Genomic DNA, 24,840 nt, shown 5'->3' with positions numbered 1-24,840 from the left:
GAGGTTGGAGCTGGCACATGGGGAGGAGGTTCTAATAATTATTTGTGGCTGGGAAACTTATTTATTGCTAGTATAGGACAGAGGAAGGGGGCGGGGATGGGGTCATGGCTCCCTGGTCATGCGACTCCTGTTTATTTTGCTTTTTATTTTGGACAAAACGGATTTAGCCATACTGCTCGGCCTGGTGTGTTCCCGTTTCCCTCACTGGGTCCTGGAGTTTGTGCCACCAAACAAGGAGCCCCAGTGTCTTGAACATGTCCAGCTAGGCTGTTGGGGACCTTCCAGGCGTGTTACCTGTATGCTGCCTGGTGGCGCCTGGGGGATTCCATGGGGACTGCCATGGAGCCTATGGGGTGCAGTCCAGCCCTGACAGCCAACAGGCCTAGAAGCCTGATGCAGCGGTGGCCGGGAAGACAGGTACCAGCACCTAAGGGCACTGACTTCCACCCACCCCAGGCATCTTCCGTTCTGTCCCCTTGCCTCCCTCTCCAGTCTGCACCTGGTGGCCTCTTCTGCAATGAGCCGAGATCGTGCCACTGCACTCTAGCCTGGGCGGACCCTGTCGAAAAAAAAAAAAAAGGAACTGCTGCCTCCTGCTGCTGAGAGCATACACTGGTATGACCAGCTTAGAAAACAGTTTGGCTCCATCTCATAAGGTTGAATATTCACACTCCTCCCAGCCCGGCAGCTCTACTCTACATCCAAGACAAATTCTTGCCTATATAAAACAGGGGATGTGGACAAGGCATGCAGCTCTGTTCAAAATAGCAAACATTCATTGCCCATCAACTGGAGGGTAGCTGACTAAATTGTGCTTTTTCTTCCCTTTGATTTCCTGTAGTCTTATGATGCAAGTGGCTTTCCCATGGCTAGCTTGGGGAGGGGGATACTCTTGGCAATCGAGTCTGGGTTGGCAGTCCTGCTTAGCCCTAGGGCAATCGGTGCCGCCCAAAACAAGAATAAACAGAACAAGTTACCAGGTGGAGCCAATGCCTTGGGTCCCTGGAGGTACAGACTTGTACCTGTAGGGAATAGCCATCATATACATCAGTCTTTTCAAATGCTTTTGTCACTGGGCTGAGTCCAAAGGACATCCTCTCCCAAAACATTACAAAGTTTATTTGGGCTACCATTTATCCAGCATTTATCATGTGCCTGAGCATGTACTAGTGTACTAATTGCATGCATTATTTTATTTATTTATTTATTTACTTACTTACTTACTTATTCATTTATTTGAGATAGGGTCCCTTTCTGTTGCCTGGGCTGGAGTGCAGTGGTGTGATCACGGCTCACTGCAGCCTCAAACTCCTGGGCTCAATTGGTCTCACCTCAGCCCCCCGAGTAGCTGGGACTACAGGCATAAGTCACCAAGTGCAGCTAATTTTTAAATAAACATCTTTAAATAAACATTTTAAATAAATGAGGTTTGACTTTGTTGCCCAGGCTAGTCTTGAACTCCCGGCTTCAAGCCAGCCTCCTCCTTCTTCCTTTTTGTTGCATTTAATCTTCACCATCACCCGATAAGAGTGCCTGGGTGTAGGTGCTCCACACGGTAACAATGGAGCAACCTCCTCTCATAGGTGACAACGAGATTCAGTTTAGTCAAACAACTTCTCAAAGGTCACACAGTTGGAGGGTGGCTGAGCCAAGATGAAGACCTAGGACTCTAAAGCTGTTGTGCCAGTAAATGACAAAAATCTCTGGGGGTTCAGGATAGCTTCCTCCCAAGAAATCTTTCTCCAAAGATTCTAAAAACAATCATAGATCCATCTTTCATAAAGCAAACAAAACTAGCAGCCCCTTCATTTTGGGGTGGGGAGTGGGGGGAGGATAAAGGTTAGCTAAGCTCCAGGGCATCCCATTTTAATCCTACGTATTTATAAGGCAACTGCCAGCACAGCACCCCGAACCTAAAGAACCCTGCACAGCTGTCTCTGTGGGGCATGGCGTGTCCATGGATGTAAAGATTTTCCAATGTGTGCTTACAGGCCAGTGGCATCATCCTCAGTCACAGGTTAAAGGGCAGCTAGGCCTGGCCTGCTAGGCACCACCATGAGAATCTGCCGAGCTTTCCAACTAGTTTACCTGTTGGTTGCAGTGACAGACGCCCTGAAAAGAAGGGGTGTGGGTGGGAAGAGTTCTGATTTGAGGTCCCCTGATCCGGGCATGATCTCTTTTCCCAGTCGCAGGAATCAGGGGACTCCATCTGTAAACACGGGCTGAAGCTATGTCCCCCAGCCCCCTCTTTCAACCAGGCGTCACCCTCTGCTTCTCTCCCATAGACAGCCTAGAGCTGCCAGCATTCCCTTAGGATCTGTGCCCTCAGGCCTGGCTTAATTTTTTCCTCTCCAAAGAGCCATCTGTAGGGCCAGAGCCCGGCAAAGCCAAACTCATTACTGGAGGCCAGTTCCTTTGCCTGACTTTCAGTGATTCCTACCTTACTCTGGGGTTTTATGTTTCTTGTCTCAACGCGAACATTTCTCATTCCTCCACAAGTTGAATTGCTCACTCCAGCCAACTGAAGCATGCTTTTCTTGACAGTTAGCTTGAGGCACACGGTTGGTGCTTAAAAAAAAAAAAAGCATTATGTCAATTTCATTCATCAACAAAAGTGATGGCTCCACTGCAAAGTTGATAGTGCTTGCACCTCTGAGTTCAAGAGCCTTCTAGACAAAGGGCTCTGAGCTGAAACATGAGCATGCACACATATGCCTCTCTCTCGGTCTGATGAGATAATTTGGATACGTGGTTGTTATCCTTGAGCATTTTCCTGCCTCATTAATGCACGTGTAGCCAACACAATAATAATCATAGCTAATAACGGCTAAGGCTGAGGACTTTCCTTAGCCAGGTAGTGGCTTTACAACTTTAAAGTTTTCACTAGACTCTCATTGAATCATTTCTCTTTTTCAGATCAAGAAACTGAGACTTACTATCACATTTGGGATTAAGTTAAAACAAAAAAAGAAACTGGGGCTTAAAGTTGTCAAGTATTTCACAGCCAGCAAGTGCCTAAGTTGGAACTTGAACCCTGGCAGTCTAGCCCTGGGATCCTGTGTCCTTACCCACTCTCCAGTGTTGGCTACGCAAAACTAAAGTGTACACATTTTCAACTATAGTTTAAATGCGTGACATATTTTTCACTATATTTTATGTAGGTGACTTTCAGTTTGGGGGTATTCTACTTACACAATCTATTAAGCTGGATATTAACTGAGAACAAAAAGAAACTAATGCACTCTGAAAAACATAAAACATGCGCAACATGATGTCACTGCAAAAGACAAATCAACACATAGCCTTCTTGTGACTGTATTTTGCTGACCGTCCACGAGTTAATCATCTGCCTGAACTCAGCAGTGCTCTGTTCCCTTGGGACACACACACACACACACACACACACACACACACACACACACACACACACACACACACACACACACACACACAGAGTTAGTGGCTGTGCCGCCCTGAGCCTCCAGTTGGCGAGTGTGAGGAAGGGACCAGATGGGTCGGGCAGAAAGGTGCTGGGTCAAGGGAGGAGGCGGCAGCCGGGAGCGCGCGCACGCTCTGGACTCGTGCACCCGCCGAAACTGGTGCGCGCAGGGCCCGCCTGGTTGAGGCCTGAGGGGTGAGGGTGACGGGGGCGGGGTAGGGGCAGCCCTTTCCCAGGCGGTAGTGGGGGCAGTGGTTATGTTGCCCTTTGAAGCTTCGGCTTGACAGGAGCCGCCCCTCCTGTGGGTGGAGTCCCTTACAAAAGGAGCAGCCCCGCAGGCCACCACACAGCTCCCGCCAAGGCTTCCGGGCACCTTGCCATTTTCCAGCCACGCTCCCACAAGGGTCCAGGCGGCAGGCAGAGGCAGAGTCGCGAAAGCTCGGCTGGGCGGCCCCGCGGGGTACTCGCCGCCGTGACAGCGGCTCCGGACAGGCTCCCCTTCGCGCCCCTGCCGCCGTAGATGAGTGGAAGATGTCCGTGTCAGGGTTCAAGGCCAAAGTGAAGTTTCTGGGTCTATCTTCCACAAGAACCAGGAGCCGCAGCCCCCGCTCACGCTCCACTGCAACATGACTGTGAGGCGCCCGGCGGCGGCCTCGCGGGGCAGGGCGAGGGCAGAGAGGGGGCCCTGGGAGTCCCAGGACAAAGGGGAGCCTTCCCCAGAGAGGCCCCACTTCCCCGCCCCTTTCTTCCGCGACTGGCCCGGCCCGGGCCGGGACTGCGGGAGGCTTGGGTGGGAGGAGACGGAGGGCGCGTCTCTCCGACTCCTCGCGTGGGGTAGGCTTGGGGGCTGTTGGCCCCTCTAGGCCCCCGTCGCCGCGCCCCGAGGTGGGAGCCCGCGACTGCCGGAGCCTTCTTGGGACCCATGGTCGCCCTCAGTCGGCCTGCCTGCTCCGGAGACCGCGACAGGGCGGTGCAGGGCGGCTCCGGCGTTTTTTGAGCCCAGGCGGAGAAGGGGAAAGACCTTTAAGATTTTCGGTGTTTTGGCTGGGCGCAGTGGCTCACGCCTGTAATCCCCTCACTTTGGGAGGCAGAGGCGCGCGGATCACCTGAGGTCAGGAGTTAAGAGACCAGCCTGGCCAACATGGTGAAACCCCGTCTCTACTAAAATGTACAAAAATTATCCGGGCGTGTTGGCAGGCGACTTAATCCCCGCTACTTGAGAGGCAGAGGCAGGAGAATCGTTTGAACCCGAGAGGCGGAGGTTGCAGTGAGCCGAGATCCAGCCGTTGCACTCAAACTTGGGGGATAAGAGGGAGACCTTCTCTCAAAAAAAAAATTATTTTTTCTTTTGAGGGAGTCTCACTCTGTCACCCAGGCTGGAGTGCAGTGGCGCGATCTGGGCTCATTGCAGCCTATGTCTCTTGACAGTCCACTGGTTAAAGCGATTCTGCTGCCTCAGCCTCCCGAGTAGCTGGGATTACAGGCGCCCGCCACCACGCCTGGCTAACGTGTTTTTAGTAGAGACGGGGTTTCCCCGTGTTGGCCAGGCTGCTGTCAAACTCCTGACCTCAAATGACCTACCTCTGCCTCCCAAAGTGCTGGGATTCCAGGCGTGAGCCACCGTGCCAGGACCCAAGGCCCTTAAGTTTTAAGGCCTCATTCTTCAGTCAGGTTTTCCTTGCTCCCGCGTGTTCAGCCAATTGGTTTTAAGTTTCTGTTGAAGGAGAAACTAACAATGAGAACGGACTCGTTGATGGAAGAAAAGTTGGAATGCAGCCTCTGGTGCTGTTTGAGTGATCACTCTCCCCCGGGTCTGGCTGCGCACTGCTGTGTTCTGGAAAGGCGCATTGTATGGTAGATGCCGCAGGTAAGAGTCCTGTACAGGTGCTCTGCCCGCTTTTCCTTTCAGGCTTCTGTATCAGCTGTTTTTCCCTTGTAGAATGTGCCTGTGACCTGTGCCCCTGACCTCCACCCCTTAACCCTACCCAACTTGTCTTTACATGTCTGACCATCAAGGCTCTTCTGGGTCGTATTGAGTTCATGCTGATATTTTCCCTTCCTCCCCCCAATTTTTGCTTTGGTCACGTTATGCTATATTCTGTAAGCCTTTAAAAAAATTCTTTTATGGTGGCAGGGGAGAATATTTTGTAATTATGCTTTGTGCTTTTTATCTTCCACTCAATAAATGCTTGGTAAATATTTGTTTTATTGAGTATATGACCCTATTCTAGCTATATTGTGCTTGAACCAAAATCTTAACTGCCCTGTAAGTTAACTGCTAAGAAGTTGTCAAAAGTGCAGAGATAACATCCAGAACTTGTCAGGGATAGTACAAAAAGGTCTCTAAGGGCTTGATGGAAGTATGTAAATTGACTTCATGTGAAAGAGTGGAAGAAGCGAAAATGTGAAGCATGACTGGAGAGCTGGAGTGATAAAGCAAGGGTCTGTTTCTCCAGATCCTTTGTAACAGTGTTATGTGTCCTCTTCTAGAAGATCATTCTGAAAGATGATGCCAACTTGGAACCTAGGAAATCACCCAGTGGGTTTCTGCATGTTAGGTGGTTCAAATCCTCATCAGCACCTTTGTTTTCTCTGCCTCAGTTTGCTTACAGCGATGTTCTCAGTACCTGTAATTGCTGTCTTTGAATACTTAAGCATTTTTTTTTTAGATCACAGGGGTGTATGTGCGTTTTTATTTTACCAAGTGTTAGAATTTTTATGCTGATTTTGTGGGCTCTGCTTTAGTCACTTGGTTGTTTAGTTGTAAAATGATCAGCAGGAAAAACTCTGTGTGTGTCTGTGTGTGTGTGTTTGTGTGTGTGTGTATTTTAAGGTTGTTTTGTTGTCAGAACACTTAGAATTTTATTTTATATGGTAATTCTGTCAGTTTACTTTATTCTCCAGCCCACATTTATTGAACAGCAAAGTATGAAAGTAGTGTGTCCCATAACCAGCCTTCAGAAGAATTACAACTGCTGTATGTCTGAACTTTATTTTCTTTTCCTTTTTTTTTTTGTTTGTTTTGTTTTTGCTTTTGTTTTTGTTTTTTGAGATGGAGTCTCACTCTGTCACCCAGGCTGGAGTACAGTGATGCAATCTCATCACACTGCAAACTCCGCCACTCAGGTTCAAGAGATTCTCCTGCCTCAGCCTCCTGAGTAGCTGGGATTACAGGCACCTGCCACCCCACCCGGCTAATTTTTGCAGTTTTAGTAGAAACAGCCATCTTGGCCAGGCTGGTCTTGAACTCCTGACCTCGTGATCCACCTGCCTCAGCCTCCTAAAGTGCTGGGATTACAGGCGTGAGCCACCATGCCTGGCTGAACTTTCAAGAAGAAGTTTGTGCATCAATTTTTTAAAAATTGTGATGTCAAAAGATAGTTGTGTCCTACATTTGGAAAGATACAAAAACTGAACATTCTGGCAGGCAGTTTTGCTTACTGGTGCTTGAGATAGAGCCATACATTGGTCTCAGTGGATTTATGGAGAAAAATAGATAGAGAAAGTTATTTCTAAATAAGACCAAAAAATCCTTTTCTTAAGCAGTGACAGGTAAAGAGGTTGTCTTGGTTAACCTTGAAATGTGTTGCTCTTGATTAAGATAGTTTTATGGTGGGGATGGTAGTGGTGATAAACTTGTTTGAAATTTGTCCACTTATAATAACCTTTGTGGTAGCTGTCCCAGACAACTTCATCCTCACAGGCCTTAAAATTACTATAAAATTAATAGAATAGAGGAGAAACAAAGGACCTGAATAATTAGATGCTTAGATAATTGTAATGTGTTTTCATAACCGGTGAGAAAGAGCAGGGTTAGAAGCACTTAAACATTCTATGTAAGGAACACTGCCTGAATTTATATTGCAATTTTTGAGCACCATTCGTTGTTTAAAAACTGGTATATTGTAGGTCATATTTTAAAGACAAATAGAAAACTTTTTTCAAGATGGATATAAAGCTTAAACTTATCAAAATTACAAAATTTAAAGCATATGATTGAAAAACATTAATGCATAGGTTTACATATTGGTCATCATTTTAGATGTCTTTCAAAATTGATTGTCTCTTAAACTGAACAAACTTTGAACATGTTGTAGCATTTGTGCTGAAGGTTAGGTTTCCTGGGGTGGTGGATATTTTATAATATGGATAACAAAACCTTCTTATTTTAAGACATTTAGAAAATTTTAGGCAAAACTAGAAAATGTTGCCGAGAATTCTCCCACTCAGAAGGTACTATTATCAGAATTTTGTATTTTTCCAGTCATCTGCTCATCTTATTTCTCCTGTGCTTGTATATGTTCCCTCTCCCTTGAAAAATCAGATTTTTTTTTTGTAATCTGCTTTTTCACTCAACGATATTGTAGATCCATGTCATAACTTATTCCTCTACAGTAGCTTCAGTTATTGTGTGCTTTCTGTTGGATGACTATACCATCTAGTCAGTCATGTTTCCTGGTACTAAATACGTAGGGGTGTGTGTGTGTGTGTGTGTGTGTGTGTGTGTTGTATTTTTTCTACCTTAACTAATGCTTTAGACATCATTAGGTAGAGCTAAATCCTTGAAACCTTCCAAGTGGTGGCTTTCAGTTCTCATTGCTGAATTGGTTTCTAGAGATGGAACAAATTATATTTTATGGAAACTTTTTTTTTTTTTGAGATGAAGTCTCGCTCTTGTCGCTCAGGCTGGAGTGCAATGGCATGATCTCGGCTCACTGCAACCTCCACCTCCTGGGTTCAAGCAATTCTCCTGCCTCAGCCTCCCAAGTAGCTGGGATCACAGGTGCCTGCCACCACACCTGGCTAATTTTTGTATTTTTAGTAGAGACGGGATTTCACCATGTTGGCCAGGCTGATCTCAAACTCCGGACCTCAGGTGATCCACCCACCTCGGCCTCCTAAAGTGCTGGGATTACAGGCATGAGCCACCGCACCTGGCCTTTTTTTCTTCTAGGTACCAGCTTTTATTTATCAGTTTGGTAAAAATGTTAGAAAGTGTGCAATAAAATGGGCATTCTCACAGTTGTGGCACAAAGTATAATTATCTTTGACTTTCTAGGAAGCAGTTTGGCTTTGTAGAAACTTGCCTAACCTCTCCCCATTGAGGCAAGATGAATTCTGACTACGCCAAGGTGGCCAACCTTGTCCCTGTGATTGCAGATCTCCCAGAAAAAGAGGTCTAGTCTCAGAGAAAACCCAGATTTTATTGGCTTAGCCCACCTTGACAGCTAATCACTGGAAATGGGGTGGGCTGGTAGAGTCCTTTGGTCAGATTTTGTGTCAAGAGAGGGAAGTGGAAAGATGGGAGGGAGGTAGTAGCAAAACTGGCCTGAATGGAACTCTGTAAGTTAAAATGGCAAAGGGATGTTTCTTCCAAGAAAGAAATTCTAGGGAAGGAAGGAAAGTGGAGGGGAAGGCAGCAGTTCTCAAAGTTTTGGAATCAGGACTCCTTTACATTCTTAAAAATATATTGAGGGCCCAAGGAGCTTTGGTTTATGTAGGTTATATCTATTGGTATTTATCATTAGAAATTAAATCAGAAATATTAAAATTATTCTTTAAAAGTTCACCACATATTGTTATAAATGTTCTTATGAAAAAATTTCTAAACCCAAAGTAGCACAATCTTATATTTTTTGCAAATTTCCTTGATGTCTGCCATGTCATTTTCATCTGCATTTAATTTATTGTGTGATATTTGCTTGAAAAAATGTGAACAATGTCCAATCTCATACAGATAGCCATTTTAGATCACTGTGGATATATATATTTATATATTTATGTATATATAAATTTTTTTTTGAGATGGGGTCTTGCTCTGTCACCCAGACTGGAATGCAGTGGTGTGATCACAGCTTACTGCAGCCTCAGTCTCTGGGGACTTAGGTGATCCTCCCACCTCAGCCTCCAGATTAGTTGGGACTACAGGTGTGTATCACCACACCTGGATAATTTTTTGTATTTTTTTTTTTTGTAGGGACAGGGTTTTGCCATGTTGCCTAGGCTTCTTTTTTGATACTCCAGCAAAACTTGGTTTTTCTTGAACTTTGGATCTTTTACCCTTGCGTGATATTATAACATCATGCATTGGTCATTTAGAAAATAATGGTTCACCGAGATCTTCTACATGTTGATACATTTGATGATACAGTATCAAAATACATTCATCAATATCACCAACAATCTCATTAGAATACATTTGGAAAGCAATGGTAGATATAAGTTTTCTAAAATTCTAATTTTCTGTTCAGAAGCTTGAATCTTATTATTAGCAGTTTTATTATTGAATTTTATTATGGCCTGTCTGTTGTTTTTCTTGAAATGACAGAATCTCATTTTTTGAGAAAGTGTCTCCCAAAAACCCCAGTTGAAATAACATTGTTTGTCAGTACTCTTTTCAAGTAAAAATGATATTCCATTAAAGTGGTTAATTCACTTCATGACTTAGTCACACAAGGGTTTTTTCTCAGGCAGTCTGTAGGAATGCTTATGTGTGCTTCCAACTTCATCACTTGAAATATTAAAAAGAGATATTCAAGGATTAAGATATAGTAAAATTTTCACTGCTTCATCACAGACATTCTTTTTATTTTTGAGGCAGGGACTTGTTCTGTCACCCAGGCTGGAGTGCAGTAGCATGGTCACAGCTCACTGTAGCCTCAACCTTCTGGGCTCAATCCTCCTGCCTCAGCCTTCCAAGTAGCTGGGACTACAGGCATGCAACCACCATGTCCAGCTAAATTTTGTATTTTTTGTGGAGATGGGGTTTCACCATGTTGGCCAGGCTGGTCTCAAACTCCTGACCTCTGGTGATCCTCCCCCCTTGGCCTCTGAAATTGCTGGGCTTACAGGCATGAGACATCATGCCCGGCCTGCCCTTCCATTTCAAACCTTTCCTGTGCATAGTGAAGAATACCATGACTACTAGTAGTTTGGTGTTACTGCCTTTATTTGTGCTAAAGTGCCAGCATTTTTACCCACTATTGTATTTGCACCTTTACAGCAAATGTCACTATGTTAGTATTCCTGTTAAAATAGTTTGAACCTGGATGTCTGAGGGCCCCACTTTGGGAACCATTGAAATAGGTACTTAAACCTACTATATATCATATCTTTTCATCTACAAGATTTTTAAAAACATAATTTCATTTAATTTTTTCTGTAATTTTAAAAATATGTTTTTGAGGAGTTTCAGTTCAGAGCAACACATATTTTATTTTGCTTAAGCTGAAGTTTATTAGACAAATACTGACCTAATAGAATGAGGTCCTAAATCTAGTTGCAGTTTCTTTAGCAAAAAAAAAAAAAAAAAAAAAAAAAAAAAAAAAAAAAAAAACCCAAAACTGAAAACATAAAAATGGTCCCGTATGGTGTAGTCCCAATGTATGCTGAAGAATTTGAAGAAGAAAATGCAATACTCAGTAAGCGCTGTTCTTTATGAATAGGATTAATTCTGAACAGTTTCTTTTAGCCTGTAAAGAGATTTGGGACACAGTAAGAGAGGAATGAGAATATAGTAAAATAAACCATTATTGAAGAGATATACTGTTAATGATGTCCTCTTTCAATAAAACTTGCTTTTTTCTTTTTTCTTTTCTTTTTTTTCTTTCTTTTTTTTTTTTTTTTTGAGACAGAGTCTTGCTCTGTCCCAGGCTGGAGTGCAGTGGCACAATCTCAGCTCACTGCAACCTCCGCCTCCCTGGTTCAAGCGATTCCCCTGTATCACCCTCCTGAGTAGCTGGGACTACAGGCATGTGCCACCATGCCCAGCTAATTTTTTCTTATTTTAGTAGAAACAGGGTTTCACCATGTTTGCCAGGATGGTCTCAATCTCCTGACCTCGTGATCCACCCACCTCGGCCTCCCAAAGTGCTGGGATTACAGGCATGAGCCACCATTCCTGGCTAACTTGTTTTTCTTAAAAGAACCTTTAGTAAATATTTTGTTTCTGTGGCCTCGGCTATAATTCAGATTACAGTTTTCAAAGCAGTGTTTCCTAAAGTTGTTTGTGCAAAATTGTTTTCCATGACTTGAACCTAGTTGTTCTGAAGCTAATATATAATAATAATGGCTTCTCCCCAATTTATAATAGAAAACAGTACAAAGTAACAGACTATTATATGGGGGATGGAAGAAAAAGGACAAGGGTTGAAAAAGTAACTATTGCATACTATGCTCACCATCTGATTAATGGATACATATGTACTCCAAACCTGCGTATCAAGTAGTATCCCATGTAAAAAATCTGCATATGTACCCACTAAATCTAAAATAGATGTTGAAAGAAAAGTTTTTCTATGTCAGCAATAATTGAATTGAAGGTGTAAAACTGTAATAAAAATTGAGACACTACAAAGTATCTTGTAGTTAAGCTACAAAAAAAAAATTCTAAAGCCATCTATATAGAAAATTTTAGGAACTGATCTTAAAGGAAATCCAAATAAGTGGTGAATTATCATGTCAATCGATGTGATAAATTAATATTAAATTACATTATTTTTTCAATAAATCTAATATGGTCATTGATTTTAAAATGTGCATAGAATATTAATTTTTAATAAATAATGATTAATTTTTAAAAATGCAGAGGGTTGGACTTGCCTTATCAGACATGGGAATGTATTACAAATATATGGGGAAAAATGCGGTAACTGGTGAATTTTTCGTTTTCATTAAGAAATAATGGATCTGGCCAGGCGCAGTGGCTCATGCCTGTAATCCCAGCACTTTGGGAGGCTGAGGAGGGCAGATCACCTGAGGTCAGGAGTTCAAGACCAGCCCTATCAACATGGTGAAAACCCCCTCTACTAAAAAAAAAAAAAAAAAAAAAAAAATTAGCCAGGCGTGGTGGTGGGTGCCTGTAATCCTAGCTGCCTGGGAGGCTGAGGCAGGGAGAATCCCTTGAACCTGGGAGGTGGAGGTTGCAGTAAGATTGCACTACTGCCCTCCAGCATGGGCGACAGAGTGAGACTATGTCTCAAAAAAAAAAAAAATGCTGGATCTCACTGGCAATGGAAAGGGAAAGGAAAGTTACTGATGGCAACATATTACTAATGGTAAATAAGCAATGAAAAGATACTCAGTATCATGTCATTAGAAAATTGCAAACCAAAACAATGAGATGCTACTACATAGCTCTTATAATGGCCAAAATCCAAAATAGTAACACTACTGAGTGCTGGTAAGAACAATGAGCAGAAATAACTCTTATTCATTGCTAGTTGGGATGCAAAATGGTACATCCACTTTGGAAGATGGTTTAGCAGTTTTTTATGGCACTAAGCACACTCTTAGCCTATGATTCCATAATTGTGCTTCTTGGTATTTGCCAAATGAGTTGAAAACTTATGCCCACACAAAACATACACACAAATGTTTATACCAGTATTATTCATAATTACCAAGACAGAAACAACCAAAGTACCTTTCAATAGGCAAATAGACTAACACTCTATGGTGTAGCCATACAATGGAATATTAATCAGTTCTATATAAAAAAAAGAGCTATCAAGCCACAAAAAGGAATGGAAGAACTTTAAATGCATATTACTGAGTGAAAGAAGCCAATATGAAAGCCTACACACTATGTGGTTTCAAGTATATGACATTTTGAAAAAGGCAAAACTGTGGAGACAGTAAAAAGATCAGTCATTTCCAGGGGTTCCTGGGGAGGAAAGAAAGGAGGAATAACTAGGTAGCACACAGGGGATTTTTAGGGCAGTGAAACTATTATTTTCTGTAACATTGTCATGGTGGGTACATCTCTGTTAAAATCCATAAAATGGACACCACAAAGAGTGAACCCTAATATAATTATGAACTTTAGATAAAAATAATTTATCAACATTTTCTCATCACCTGTAACAAATGTAAGATACTAATGTTAAAAATACCACAAGATGTTAAAAATCGGAGAAATGGGGGTGGAGTGAGAGAGTCTACAGACAGGCATTTTAACTTTCACTAATTTTTGCCTGTAAACATAAAATAGCTCAAAAAGTAATATCTATTAATTTATATATATATAAATATATATGTGGTTACTACAATGTCTTATTGAGATTAATACACAGTGAGAGATTGTGTCTAAGAACTGACATGGTCTTTAATTTGAATAACAACATTGAAATACAATATAAGTGTATTTAACTATAAATTAAGAAAATAAATTTTTCATATATGAATTGTTTATAACACTTTATTGAAATAACACCCACATCAATCCTCATCAGTTCTGAGGCCCACATAATAATTAAAGGCCTCCAGCCAGTCCAATTTCATTCATTCCTAGAACCAGTGAGTTTCACTCTTGCAGGCCATGAGTAGCAGTTCTTCAACGGACAATGAGATCTCAAAAGAGAAAGGTGTGTTCTATTTCTTTGTGACTAGTGTCCTAAGTCATGGAGACAGAATCATGGGCTTGGAAGTAGCATCATCTTCCAGGTTGCTGTGTAACTCACATTCCCAAGGAACAGACTGTTGGCAAACCCTTTGGTCTCCATCCTTGGGATTTCTTCTTCTCCTCTACATTTTGTTTCTCTTTCTCATTTTTTCTAAATCATTTTTTCTTTTTCCAACCAATGATGTTTGTCCTTTTGTCCTAGGACTGGATCTCATTTATCTTTCTGGGAATAGCGCCATCTCTAAAGACTCCAGGTCAACCCACTTCATATTTAATCATTCCAGTCTAGATACTAAATATTGCAGCGTCAGTCAACATTCCCAGGGCCAGATCTTACCTCACACCTCAGGGTCATAACTCTCTTGACTACATTGGGTTTTGTCCTAATTTCCTCATTCTTGGCCGTGTGTATTTGTCCTATCCTGGGAACAAGGAGAGGCGTGAAGAGCTTTCTCTTGCATTTCAATATTAACCCTACTCCCGTATTCTTCCAAGAAAGCCAGGAAAAACAATGCCAATGTTTTCCATTCAGTTTATATTTCATGTATAATTAACTTTTGTATTGAACATGAATAAACTGAAAATTTCTTGAAATAGAAACAATTTGATAGAATTTTGTGGGTACAGTGTATACAATCCATGTCCAATAAATTACTGATATCTAAACTTGTTATAGATTTTTTGTTCCATCATGTACTAATTCAGTAATTCGATTGGAATAAAACTAACATTTGTTTGTTAGTTATAATTCATTCTTGGTAAGCCTTTTTCTGTGTTTTGCTTATGCTTCCATTATCTTCTAGATGAGCACTTTTGTATATCTAATTTAGAAGCATTACATTAAGAACAGTAAGAGAGAATAATAAGCAAGTGTGAATATTTTTTCATAACCACTTATGAAGAAACAGAAGGACTCCTATTACATTCACTGTAACAAATTATAAAGTCATAAACACATACTCTTCAAAGTAGCAATAGGCAAATCAGGGAGAGAGAGAGAGGAGAGAGAGAGAGCAGAAAGTTGCTCCCAGAAGACAATGAATTTATTGCTACCACTGAAAAAGTTTTTGGAAGGGATGAAGCTTTTTGCTAACATATACAATAGCAACTGCAAAAGGAATAGGACCTGGAATCTTCAGCTGAATCAGTCTATTTATAATCTCATGTAAGACTGGTAGAGACAAAACATAGGTCATTGCTTTCTCATCATTCATTAATTCACTCACTCATTCAAAACACAAATAGATGCACGCTATGCTACACACTGGGGATACAAATGGTTACAACAATCCCTCAAGTTTCTCAAAGCCAGTGGGAGAAATAGGCATATAAACAACTAATATCATGCACTGTCATATTGGACACTTGAAGACTGCCTAATGGACTGTGGGACTACAATATAAGATACTGTCAGTTTGTCCTAAGAAGGTCACTCACGGGGAAGTGAAGACTGAATTGCATCACAAAGGAATAGTCAAATTTTCCAGGCCCACAGGGAAAATGCTATTCCAGATGGGAGGACCATTGTGAGCAAAGTTGAGGATCAAGGAAAAAATATAAGTTTGAAGAGATGAAAGTAGAGCCACGTTGTTCAGTACAAAGGGTGGAGAATTTGGTGAGAGAAATGAGAATCAGGAGGGAGAGTGGACAGGGTCAGATCACAAATGGTCATGGTCAACCTAAAACTAAGAGGCTGAGAATTTATCAGGAGACAAGTAGGTGTCAAAGATGTTATAAGGTGCAACATGATGAGGTTTGCATTTCAGAACCGCAGCGCTGATAGTGGTGCAGAGGCTGGATTACAAGCGGGAATGGAGCAGCTGTGGTGGAGGCCGGAGTAGGAGAGAAAGGAGTGTGAGGGGTGGTGGGGTGAGTGGGGTGGGGATGGATTTCCTAAAAAGATGATCAAGGAAGAGAGATTGGGTTGGGGCATTCAGAGGCAAAAACAGAAGGAAAAAGAAATCTAAAAGGAAGGAGAAGGGACAGGCCTGTGTACCAATTTGAATAATACTGCAATTGTTTATTGAGAGCTCATGATGTCCCAAACATGATATTTTAATCCTCACTACAATGAATTTTGGACTTTTTTAAAATTTTATCAATTGATATTCAGAGGAGTTAAATCGCTTACTGAAGGCCATGCCAATTTTAAGTTAAGGGATGAGGTTAAAACTAAATGCTACTAGATACAGGGCTGGTGTCCTCTCAACTATATTCTTTGGCCCTCTTAACTGGATCAGCAACAGGGGAGAAGGCAGAGACTAGAATAGCTCCTCACAGTTCTCTGGATCTGCTTGGATGCTGACCAGTTTGGAGGAAGAAGATGAATTAAATGGAGGTAGCTGAGGGATATCCAGGTGCAAAAGATAAATAAGCAGTTGGATACACCGGTCTGAAGAAGGTTCCTGGTGACACTGGTTGGTAGATAGACCGAGAGTTGAAATTCACCTGCAGTAATTGTTACTCTGTGTCTTCCTGTTGCATTTATGGGCCAGCTCAGTATATCTTTTCCTCTATCTTTTAAAGTTAGAATTTAAAATACCTACCTAATAATTACTTCCTGAAGAGTAAAAATCTTTTGTTATAGTTTTTCATTGGTCATGTTATTTATTAATGCTATCCTCAACAAATATGTATTCATTAACCATTGGGTACATTGTGCAAATTACACCGCACTATTTGATAGAAAGAATGAGGTCTCTTCTTGCTAAATAGTTCTAGTCATCTCCCTTTTATAGTTTCCTTTACTTTGTCTTAAAAGCAATTTATTTTTCTATTCATTATTCATCTTATTACATGTTCTTTTTGCTTCACTTTAATCCTTTTTTGCAGAAGAAAGATTATAAATAAAAATATCTGTATATAACTATAAAGCTTACACTCTCATAGCCGGCATAGAGTTTGTGCAAAAGCAAAAAGATGAAAACTTTAGCTCTTTTGTAGGTATGATTTTTGAGTTGTGATGGCAAGAAAATTAAGTGGGATTTTGATATAAGAGTAACAAAAAGGAGCCTGTAGGGAGAAAACAGATAATACATTGAGAATGAATAGAAATTATTTATCAGGCTGGCTCTGCCACAGCAATTCTTGTCCCTTCCCTAAAATTAATTATTTTCTGGTTTAACTGAGAAAATATGAGACAATCTCAAATTTCCTCAGAGCTAGAATATAATATTCCATTTTATTAGCCCTAGAACAACATGAACGGAAGCTTTAGTGGTAGCGTTATAGTCTATGCTGAGGTTTGTTAGCAGTGCATTATTACCTAAGAGATCGCTGCTTAGTTCAGCCAGTTAACTGGAGGTCACTAAAATGTTCTGCTCTTGAAAGAGAAAGAGGGGGAGAAAGGGCAGGGGTGGGTAGAGAGAGAGAGAGAGTGAGTGATCCTTCTTCACAGAGCAATTTGTGTAAATGCATGGTCCAGTGGCCCTGAGATCCATTAATTAAATTTCTAGACTTCATAGCATTCGCTGATGAATCATGATGAAAAAAGTTGGAAGGGAATAGGAAACACATACACTGCAGTATCTTGTTTCGCCAGAGTTGGGCCCTTGAGAATTAAGTGATACTTTGACATAATTCAGAATTAACAAAATCTGTCTGCTCTCTAAAAGTGTGTATTTTCATAATTTAAGTAAGTCATGCAAATTAGCTTAGATCAAAATGTGAGCTCCATTGTTGCCTGCAAGTCAGCATGATTTCATGATTGGTGATATAATAGTATCATCACCCCAGGGAAGGATATTTCTGTGAAATTAAGTGATATAGTTCTATCTGAGTAGGAATATTGTACCTGAAAAATCCTGCTAATAAATATAGGTCTCATTTTGATATTTTGGAATTTTATAGGGAATTAAATATAATAAAATCATGCATCCTACTGAGGTCAGACATCTGAGAAAAACAGGTCAGTCAAATCCTCATTCCTGTGAAATTTACCAAGGGGCTTTTAAAATGGCCAAACGTTAAAGTATCTAGCATGATGCTTGAAATATAATCTGTGGAAATACACTAAACTAAAATGACATTGTCCAGTCTCATGGCTTCAAATTCCAGCCCCATGCTAATGATCAAATTTTCTATGCATTCAAAGCTCCTGAACTGAGATTTAGATATGTAACATCTCTACTGGTTTCTTCACCTTACTGTTTCCCATACCAAACTTCTATTCTTTCTTTTCCTGATCCATTTCCCTCCACCTTTTCTATTATATTCAATGTAATTAAATAGGGATGTTTGGCTCCAGCTATGAAATTTGACTCACATCCCATGTCAAATTCATCACCAAATCCTGTCAACTCTACTTCAAAAATATTTTCAAAATATGACCACCTCTTACCAGTACCACTCTAGTTCAAATCATCCTGTCTCTTTCCTAGGTGATTGCAATAACATCTCACTACCTAGATCTACCCTTTGTCCTAGAGTCAATTCTTATCTCAGCAGACAGCAGACTATTAAAGCTGTGAACCATATCAGCCTCCATTTCAAGTGCCTTCAGTGGCTTCCATTTCACCTCCAGTAAAATAGAAATCTCCACAATGACATCTAAGACTCTCCATGGTTGGTCCCCTTCTTGCCTTACAACTAAAAACTCTTCTACCATTACCACTGTATTTACTCTGCTGTAGCAGGGAGACCTGTTTGCTGTCCCTTAAACAAAGCAGATGTCTTTCTCCTCTGGTCTTTGCATTTGCTGGTCCTATTACTGGGAGTGTTCTTTTTCCCATCCTCTTGATGACTTCCCTCATCTCCTTCAAGTCCTTGATGGAATGTTCTTACACAGTGAGGATTTCCCTGGCAACCATATTTAAAACAGAATCTTCAGTCCCATGTCCAGCACTCTTTATGCACCTTTCCTGTTTTAGAATAGTTTGAGAAAATGAGTAAGTGTTTTGGGGACACAGCACTTACTATCATCTGACATAATTAGGCATAAAACTGTATTTCTTAATTATTTTCTTATGTATTTGTTTGCCTGCCATCATAACTAAGCATTTAGTAGAGACTGTCTATTTTATTCACAATGGTATTCCTAATTCCTTAAAAGTGTTTGGTATAAAACAAACATACATTGAGCATTTGTTGAATAAAAGAATTATATGTAAAATTATAATCAGACATTATTCCAGGGGAAAACTCTTAGTCTCTAAACAAATTTATTTGGATACCTGGTAAATTATACCATAACTAATTTAGGAAATAAATTTGCTCCTCTTATGTCAATTGAGGGAAGCTTTGGCAAGAGCATTCTGCTTCATCTCCAAGTCTTTTTCTTCAAAGCCTATTGTTATTTTTTTCAAATCTGACAACCCTATGAGACCTACCCAGCTGAAGATTAGCTGGGATGCCCAGTTCCTGTTCTCACTGTGGGGCACCAGATTTTCTGGGCAAGCAGAGTGAGTAGATAAAGCAATGGGATGGGGTGAGGTTACAGGCATCAGCCCATTCTAGGCTTTGCTCTTCAACACACACTGTCCTCCTGAGCCAGGACGCAGACCATGGCTACTTTTGCCCCTGCATGTCTGTTCTGATTTCTTTCTTTATATGGGATGTCTCACTATTCTCCTGCTTTTAATATGGAGTTGCAGTCTCTAAGCTAAAAGGCCAAGTACAGATTCACCTGCCAATGAAGCTCTTTAAATTCTCTCTTCTTTCTCAGGACTCATTGGCTGTAAGTCCATGGAACAAAAACAGAATTTGCTACTTTTCAATGACATTGTTTTAGTTGAGTTGTGTTTAACCAACTTGTTGAATGAACTGACACTGTACATTCTCCCTGTAAAATAACAGTGTGTTTTCTATTATGCCTATGTAAGTCTGTTGCCTCAACTTGGCGTTATGTTAACTTACCTACCAGACAGTTTATTTAGGTTGTATTCAAGTTGGGCTTTTGTGACATAAATAAAATCAGTGATGTGATTATAATATAGTGGTACTATTTATGTAAAAATATTTGGGTCTTGAAAAGATTAGAAAAAGCTAAGTTGATTCATAGGAGGGCAAAGCAATGTAAAAATTTTAAGAAAAAATTATAAAATTAGAATAATCAGAATAGCAAAATTTTAACAAGCTAAAAGGTTTTTGCACCTCAATTACTTTTTTTTGTTCTACTTTAAACAGGTAAAAATTTAGAATTATGACTGACTTGTTATGATCATAATTTATACAAAGAAGACAATGTATAGAAACTCCAGTTAATAGAGTAATAATCAAAGGGTCCTGGACTTATATCAAAATATTGGCCAAATAATTTACATTTCTGGTTTTTTTTTTAACCCCATGAACCTCCTCCTTAACTCACTTTTTAGATTAACTATAAAAAAACTGGTCTCAATTATATTTGAATAGAAGGTTTCTACTCTATTGTTCTCTAACTTGACCATGTTCGGTACCCTTAATTAAAATATATAATTCTTTAGTAAATAGTTTTCATAGATGTTTTCTTTCTAACTGGTTATATGAAAGCTACCCAATAATGGGCAGGTTGAATAGTCGTGGGGTAGGCTCAGTGTTGGTCTGTGGAATGTTACTGTAGGTCTCCACAAACCTAAGACACAGAAACACACCTTTAGAATTATCTACTTCACAGTAGAACTGTGACAGAGCCTGAGGCTTGCCTGACTCCATACTTCTTGGTGTTATTCACAACACCACAGCCTAATTTTGCTTATTTCTTTATTTGAAGAAATCTTGAAAAAGAATTGCGTTCTTTGATTTTTCTACTTAATTAAAAATTTCATCGGAATCAGCAATATCTTTCTGTGATGGCAATTGTATCTCCTAAAAAATCACAGTGGAGATATATTTGGAATAAATATATCCAAATATTGAAGTAGTACATTCTCAAATATCTGAGTAGTATATTCCATAAATTATGTCTGCAGGCTTAGAAATAACCTTCATATAATATTAATAAAAATCAAACTAGCTATTCAAAATATACTCATGGCATTGGACATTTGGAGGTGATTTTCACCAACCATCAATGTCTGTATTCATATATTTATGTGATGGTATTGTTATTTCTGTAGTCTTGGTCAACAAAATTTACTCATGTTTGATATAATTTCCACATACTCATAGCATGACTTTGGAAGTAATGCAGTGCTTGAAATTTAAGGAAAAAAATATCTGGTTAGGATTCCAAAATGTAAATCATTGAATAAAACAGTGCCATTTACTTTAAGATGAGGACAGTATTTTGATGGGAGGACATAGGTGATTTTGTGAACAACAAAATAATCTTGAAGCCACATACATATGGTAAATATTCACACTTAGGACTATGTGGGAATGGCAGCAGTCATTTCCAATAAATAACGTGTGAAAATCAATAGGACAGTTCCAAAAACACCTCCTGCTTTTTCATGGCATAAAGCCAAAGCTCTGCTATATGAATATTACATATGTTTTTGACAAAACATCTAGTCTTGCACCAGACACAATATTCTAGTTTCCTGAAGAGGAAACTTTATTAAAGCATGTGCTAAGTAAACTATAAGATTCATATTAGAAACTTCAGTCCTATAGCTGTTTCTATTTATTTGGGGTTGGAAAAAAAATGGCATTATTGTACATGTACTTGCTTTATAGTTAAAAAAAAATGGAGGGGGGCAAAATAAATCACACTCTCAAAGCATCAAGGAAATTTATAGTGGAATTATGAATCATATCATTGTGGGGTCATTTTCCTTTGTATCATGATATCATATGAGACCAATGTCAAATGGAATAGGTAAAAAATGGACAAAAAGTTTTTTTTGGGGGGGGAAGGCTGCAGACTGAGTTATTTTATTTCACTATTTCCAGTTTGAAGCTACTATCATGGGCGTTTAGAGTTATACAAATAACACTTACAAAAAATAAAAGACCAAGACACCCAGAGTGAGATGCATGTCGGGGACGAGGGAGGCTGGCAGCAGGGGGGCCCCGGCGGCTCACCCCAGGGCTCCCCAAGGGGGTGATGCCTGGCTTCATCCACCCAGGAGGCCCAGGGAGCACCAATCACAGTGGGGGCTCTGGCCTAGGCGTCCTGCAGCCCAGGCCCAGGGCTGGGGCTGGACGGGAAGGACGGAAAGAGAGGGCTGAGATGCACCCGCTGGGGAGGGTGCTGAGACGCCCCACCCAGATCACTCACTACTACAGCCAGGCTTGCCTGGGACGCCTCCAGCAACAATATTTCATCTAAAAAAATACTGATTTGGTCATTTTCCGTTTCCAGTCACGCTAGGGTGAAAGGAAAGAGACAGGAGGAAGACGGCCCCCACACCCCTACCCCCCGCCACCACCACCCTGGCAGAACATGCAGCGGGCAGACCCTGTGGCTGTCACGCCCTGCCGCTCCACGGAAGGGAGCCAGGCTGAGCCTCTGCCACGTGAGAGAGGGGCTGTTTCCAGCCACCACCCAAAAAAACCCAAGGGTCAGTCCTAGTCCACCCGACGGCTTCCCTTCCCAAGCAGGGGTTTCCGGACAGTGCACCAGGGAGGGCCACTGACAGGCTTGGGACACGTGCCCAGCTCCTGGGGGGCTGGGAGGAGGTGGCCAGGAGGGGCAAGAGATTCCAGTTACACTACACGCCCAGGGCTCCCAGCCCCCAACCGTCCCTTAGCCGCTTCCAGAGAAGTAAGGCTCAGAGCCGTCTGAGGTCAGAAGAAAGAGGTGCCAGACTCGCCCCATGGCAGACAAGAGGGCAGGGGCATCTGAAATCACTCCCAGGGCCAGGCCGCAGCCGCTGACCCGAGGGGAGTAGGGAACCCGGGCGGAGGGGAGAGTGGGGAGTCCATAGGGGCGACAGGCGGGGGCACCGTTTTCTCTGGGGTTTCCAGTTTGAAAGGCAAGGGGCTTGCCTCCCGCCCCGGGGAGCCCACCTGGAGGAGAAGGGGTTAGCAGGGAGGGTTGGAAGGAGCCGCCACGTGGGCAGGGGCGGGGAAGTGCGGGGCGGGCGGGCCCTAGTACTGCCAGAGCGAGGCGCGGTCCACGGTCTCCGCGGAGGCCTTCAGGACCCCTGCGTGGTCGCCCTTCAGGTAGCGCCCGCCCACCTTGACGGCCACCTTGTTGTCGCAGAACTCGAAGAAGAAGTCCACAGGAGGGTCGCCGCTGCTGGTGACCGCGGAGTCACTGCCCACCGTCCAGTATTTGCCTGTGGAGTCTTTGATGTTGTAGGCGCCATCGTTGAACTCCAGCTGGAAGGCGTCATAGCTGGAGCGGTTGGCGTCCAGGGTGCCCCTGACCTTGCGGCAGCCGATGAAGCCGTGCTCCCCGCGGAACACGATGATGGGGCGGTTGATGAGCTTCATGAAGAAGAGCTCTGAGTCCCCTGCTGTCTCCACCGAGGCGGCCAGCTGCCCATTCTTCTTAGATGTCACAAACTTGCCATTGGACGCCCGCAGTGTGATGCGCCCGTCACGCCGCTCAATGTCGAAGTAGCAGCTGGCATTCTGGGTGGAGGCGGTGGACTGCACGCCCCCAGTGGCCGTCAGCGTCCAGTACTTGCCCGTGTGGGTACGGAAGGCACACTTTTTGGTGTCGCGGTCGATCTCCAGCTGGAAGGTCTCCAGGTCGGTCTCCTCGTCCTGATTGGCAGACAGGTCCCTACCCTGGCGCGTGGACACATTCCTCTCGTTGGCCGCCTGCAGCACGACCTGGGCGCAGCTCTGCTCCAGGGCAAAGAGCTCGTCCTTGCCCACCTTGGTGGCCTTGCCGGCCTTGAGCGTGCTGCTGGGCCCCAACGGCGCCAGGTAAGGACCCTCGCAGCCGCGGAAGGCCACCTTGCCGAAGTGGAACTCCAGCGTGTAGCCAGTGGCCGGCTCGGGGCTCGCCACCAGGCGCCCGTCATGGCGCAGGAAGCGGTGGTCGGCGGTCTGCACTCTGTAGCGCTGGTCCTGGAAGGCGAGGATGATGAGCGAGTCGATGCCCCAGGGCACGTCGCGGTCCACGGCGATCTCGTCGGCCGGCCGCGCGCTCAGGTGCGCCTAGCGCCTACGGGTGACGCTGTAGGTGTTGACCTGAGGGTGCATGGCGATGTGCACGCTCCGCTTCTCGGCGGGGGACACCGTCTGCGCGAAGCACGACAGGCGGTCCTCGGTGCCTCCGAAGTAGCGCCGGTGCTCCTCGGACTGCAGCGACCAGCGGCCGTCCTCGTGCGCCACGATGAGGAAGCGGCAGTCGGGACCGGGCACCTTGCGCTCGCAGGTCACGTTGCCGTCCTTGTCCGCCGCCAGGTAGCGGCCCAGGTGGCTGCGCAGGCACACGGCCGCGCTGCCCGCCTCGTCAGGGGGCTGCTCCGGCGTCCAGATCTGCTTCTTCTTCAGGCTGCTGGCCGACGCGTTAACCTTGAACCCGAATGCCTCGGCCGTCAGGTACTTGTTGCCGCAGTTGATGAGGCCGAACTGAATCTGCACTGCCTCGGCTGTGCCGTTGGCAGTCATGGTGGCGGTGGACGGGAGGCCGCGGTGCGGCCAAGGAGGTGGGTGACGGGTCCCGGCGGCGGCGCCCCTGCTCCTTTGTTCGGCAGGGGCGGCCCGCAGGCGCCCTCCGCAGCGCTCCACCAAAAGGTTTTTAAAATCATTTCAGTTAACAGATTTAAACAGAGTTTAGCTATGAAGCAATGAGTAATGCAATACAAGCTAGTGAAAAAGATGAACAACTAGGGATTAAATGTTGAGGAAAATTGTTTTCTAATGAATTAATTTTGAATTGATAAGAGACAAAGAATAGGGACTTTTAAATATACAACTTTGGTGACAAAGTATTTGTCTACACAAGTTTCTTATGTCTAGTGCCTTCCTTACCTCCCAAATATTATTTTATAACTCTGATAATTTCTAAAAGATACATATGAGATATTCATATCTAAAAAAGTCACCAATATTTTGAACTAGTATCAAAAATAAAGAAGTATTTGACATAGGTTTATATACTGGGTTTATACATAAATAAAATACAAATACAAATCACAACAGCAAAGATAATAATTAAAAACTGCGTACTCACCTT

General features: G+C 42.8%; 2 protein-coding genes across 2 annotated transcripts in view; both read right to left on the bottom strand.

Annotated features, from left to right (window-relative positions):
- LOC129014667 (putative GED domain-containing protein DNM1P46) overlaps positions 1 to 2,530 on the bottom strand; it is an 86,479-nt gene extending 83,949 nt beyond the window's left edge. The window contains exon 1 of the mRNA XM_054452267.2: positions 2,441 to 2,530. Coding sequence (XP_054308242.1) covers positions 2,441 to 2,530 — 90 coding nt within the window. The remainder of the gene's footprint in view (positions 1 to 2,440) is intronic.
- A 20,263-nt stretch (positions 2,531 to 22,793) lies between these two features.
- Positions 22,794 to 24,278, bottom strand: LOC129014669 (fascin-like). The gene is given in 1 exon segment (XM_054452279.2): positions 22,794 to 24,278. A coding segment is annotated over 1 exon segment (1,479 nt). The 5' UTR covers positions 24,273 to 24,278.
- Between the last annotated feature and the right edge of the window lie 562 nt (positions 24,279 to 24,840).

The sequence above is a fragment of the Pongo pygmaeus genome, chromosome 16, assembly GCF_028885625.2.
Source record: "Pongo pygmaeus isolate AG05252 chromosome 16, NHGRI_mPonPyg2-v2.0_pri, whole genome shotgun sequence".
In the NCBI taxonomy this organism is placed as follows: domain Eukaryota; kingdom Metazoa; phylum Chordata; class Mammalia; order Primates; family Hominidae; genus Pongo; species Pongo pygmaeus.
This window is presented reverse-complemented; position numbering and strand designations above follow the sequence as displayed.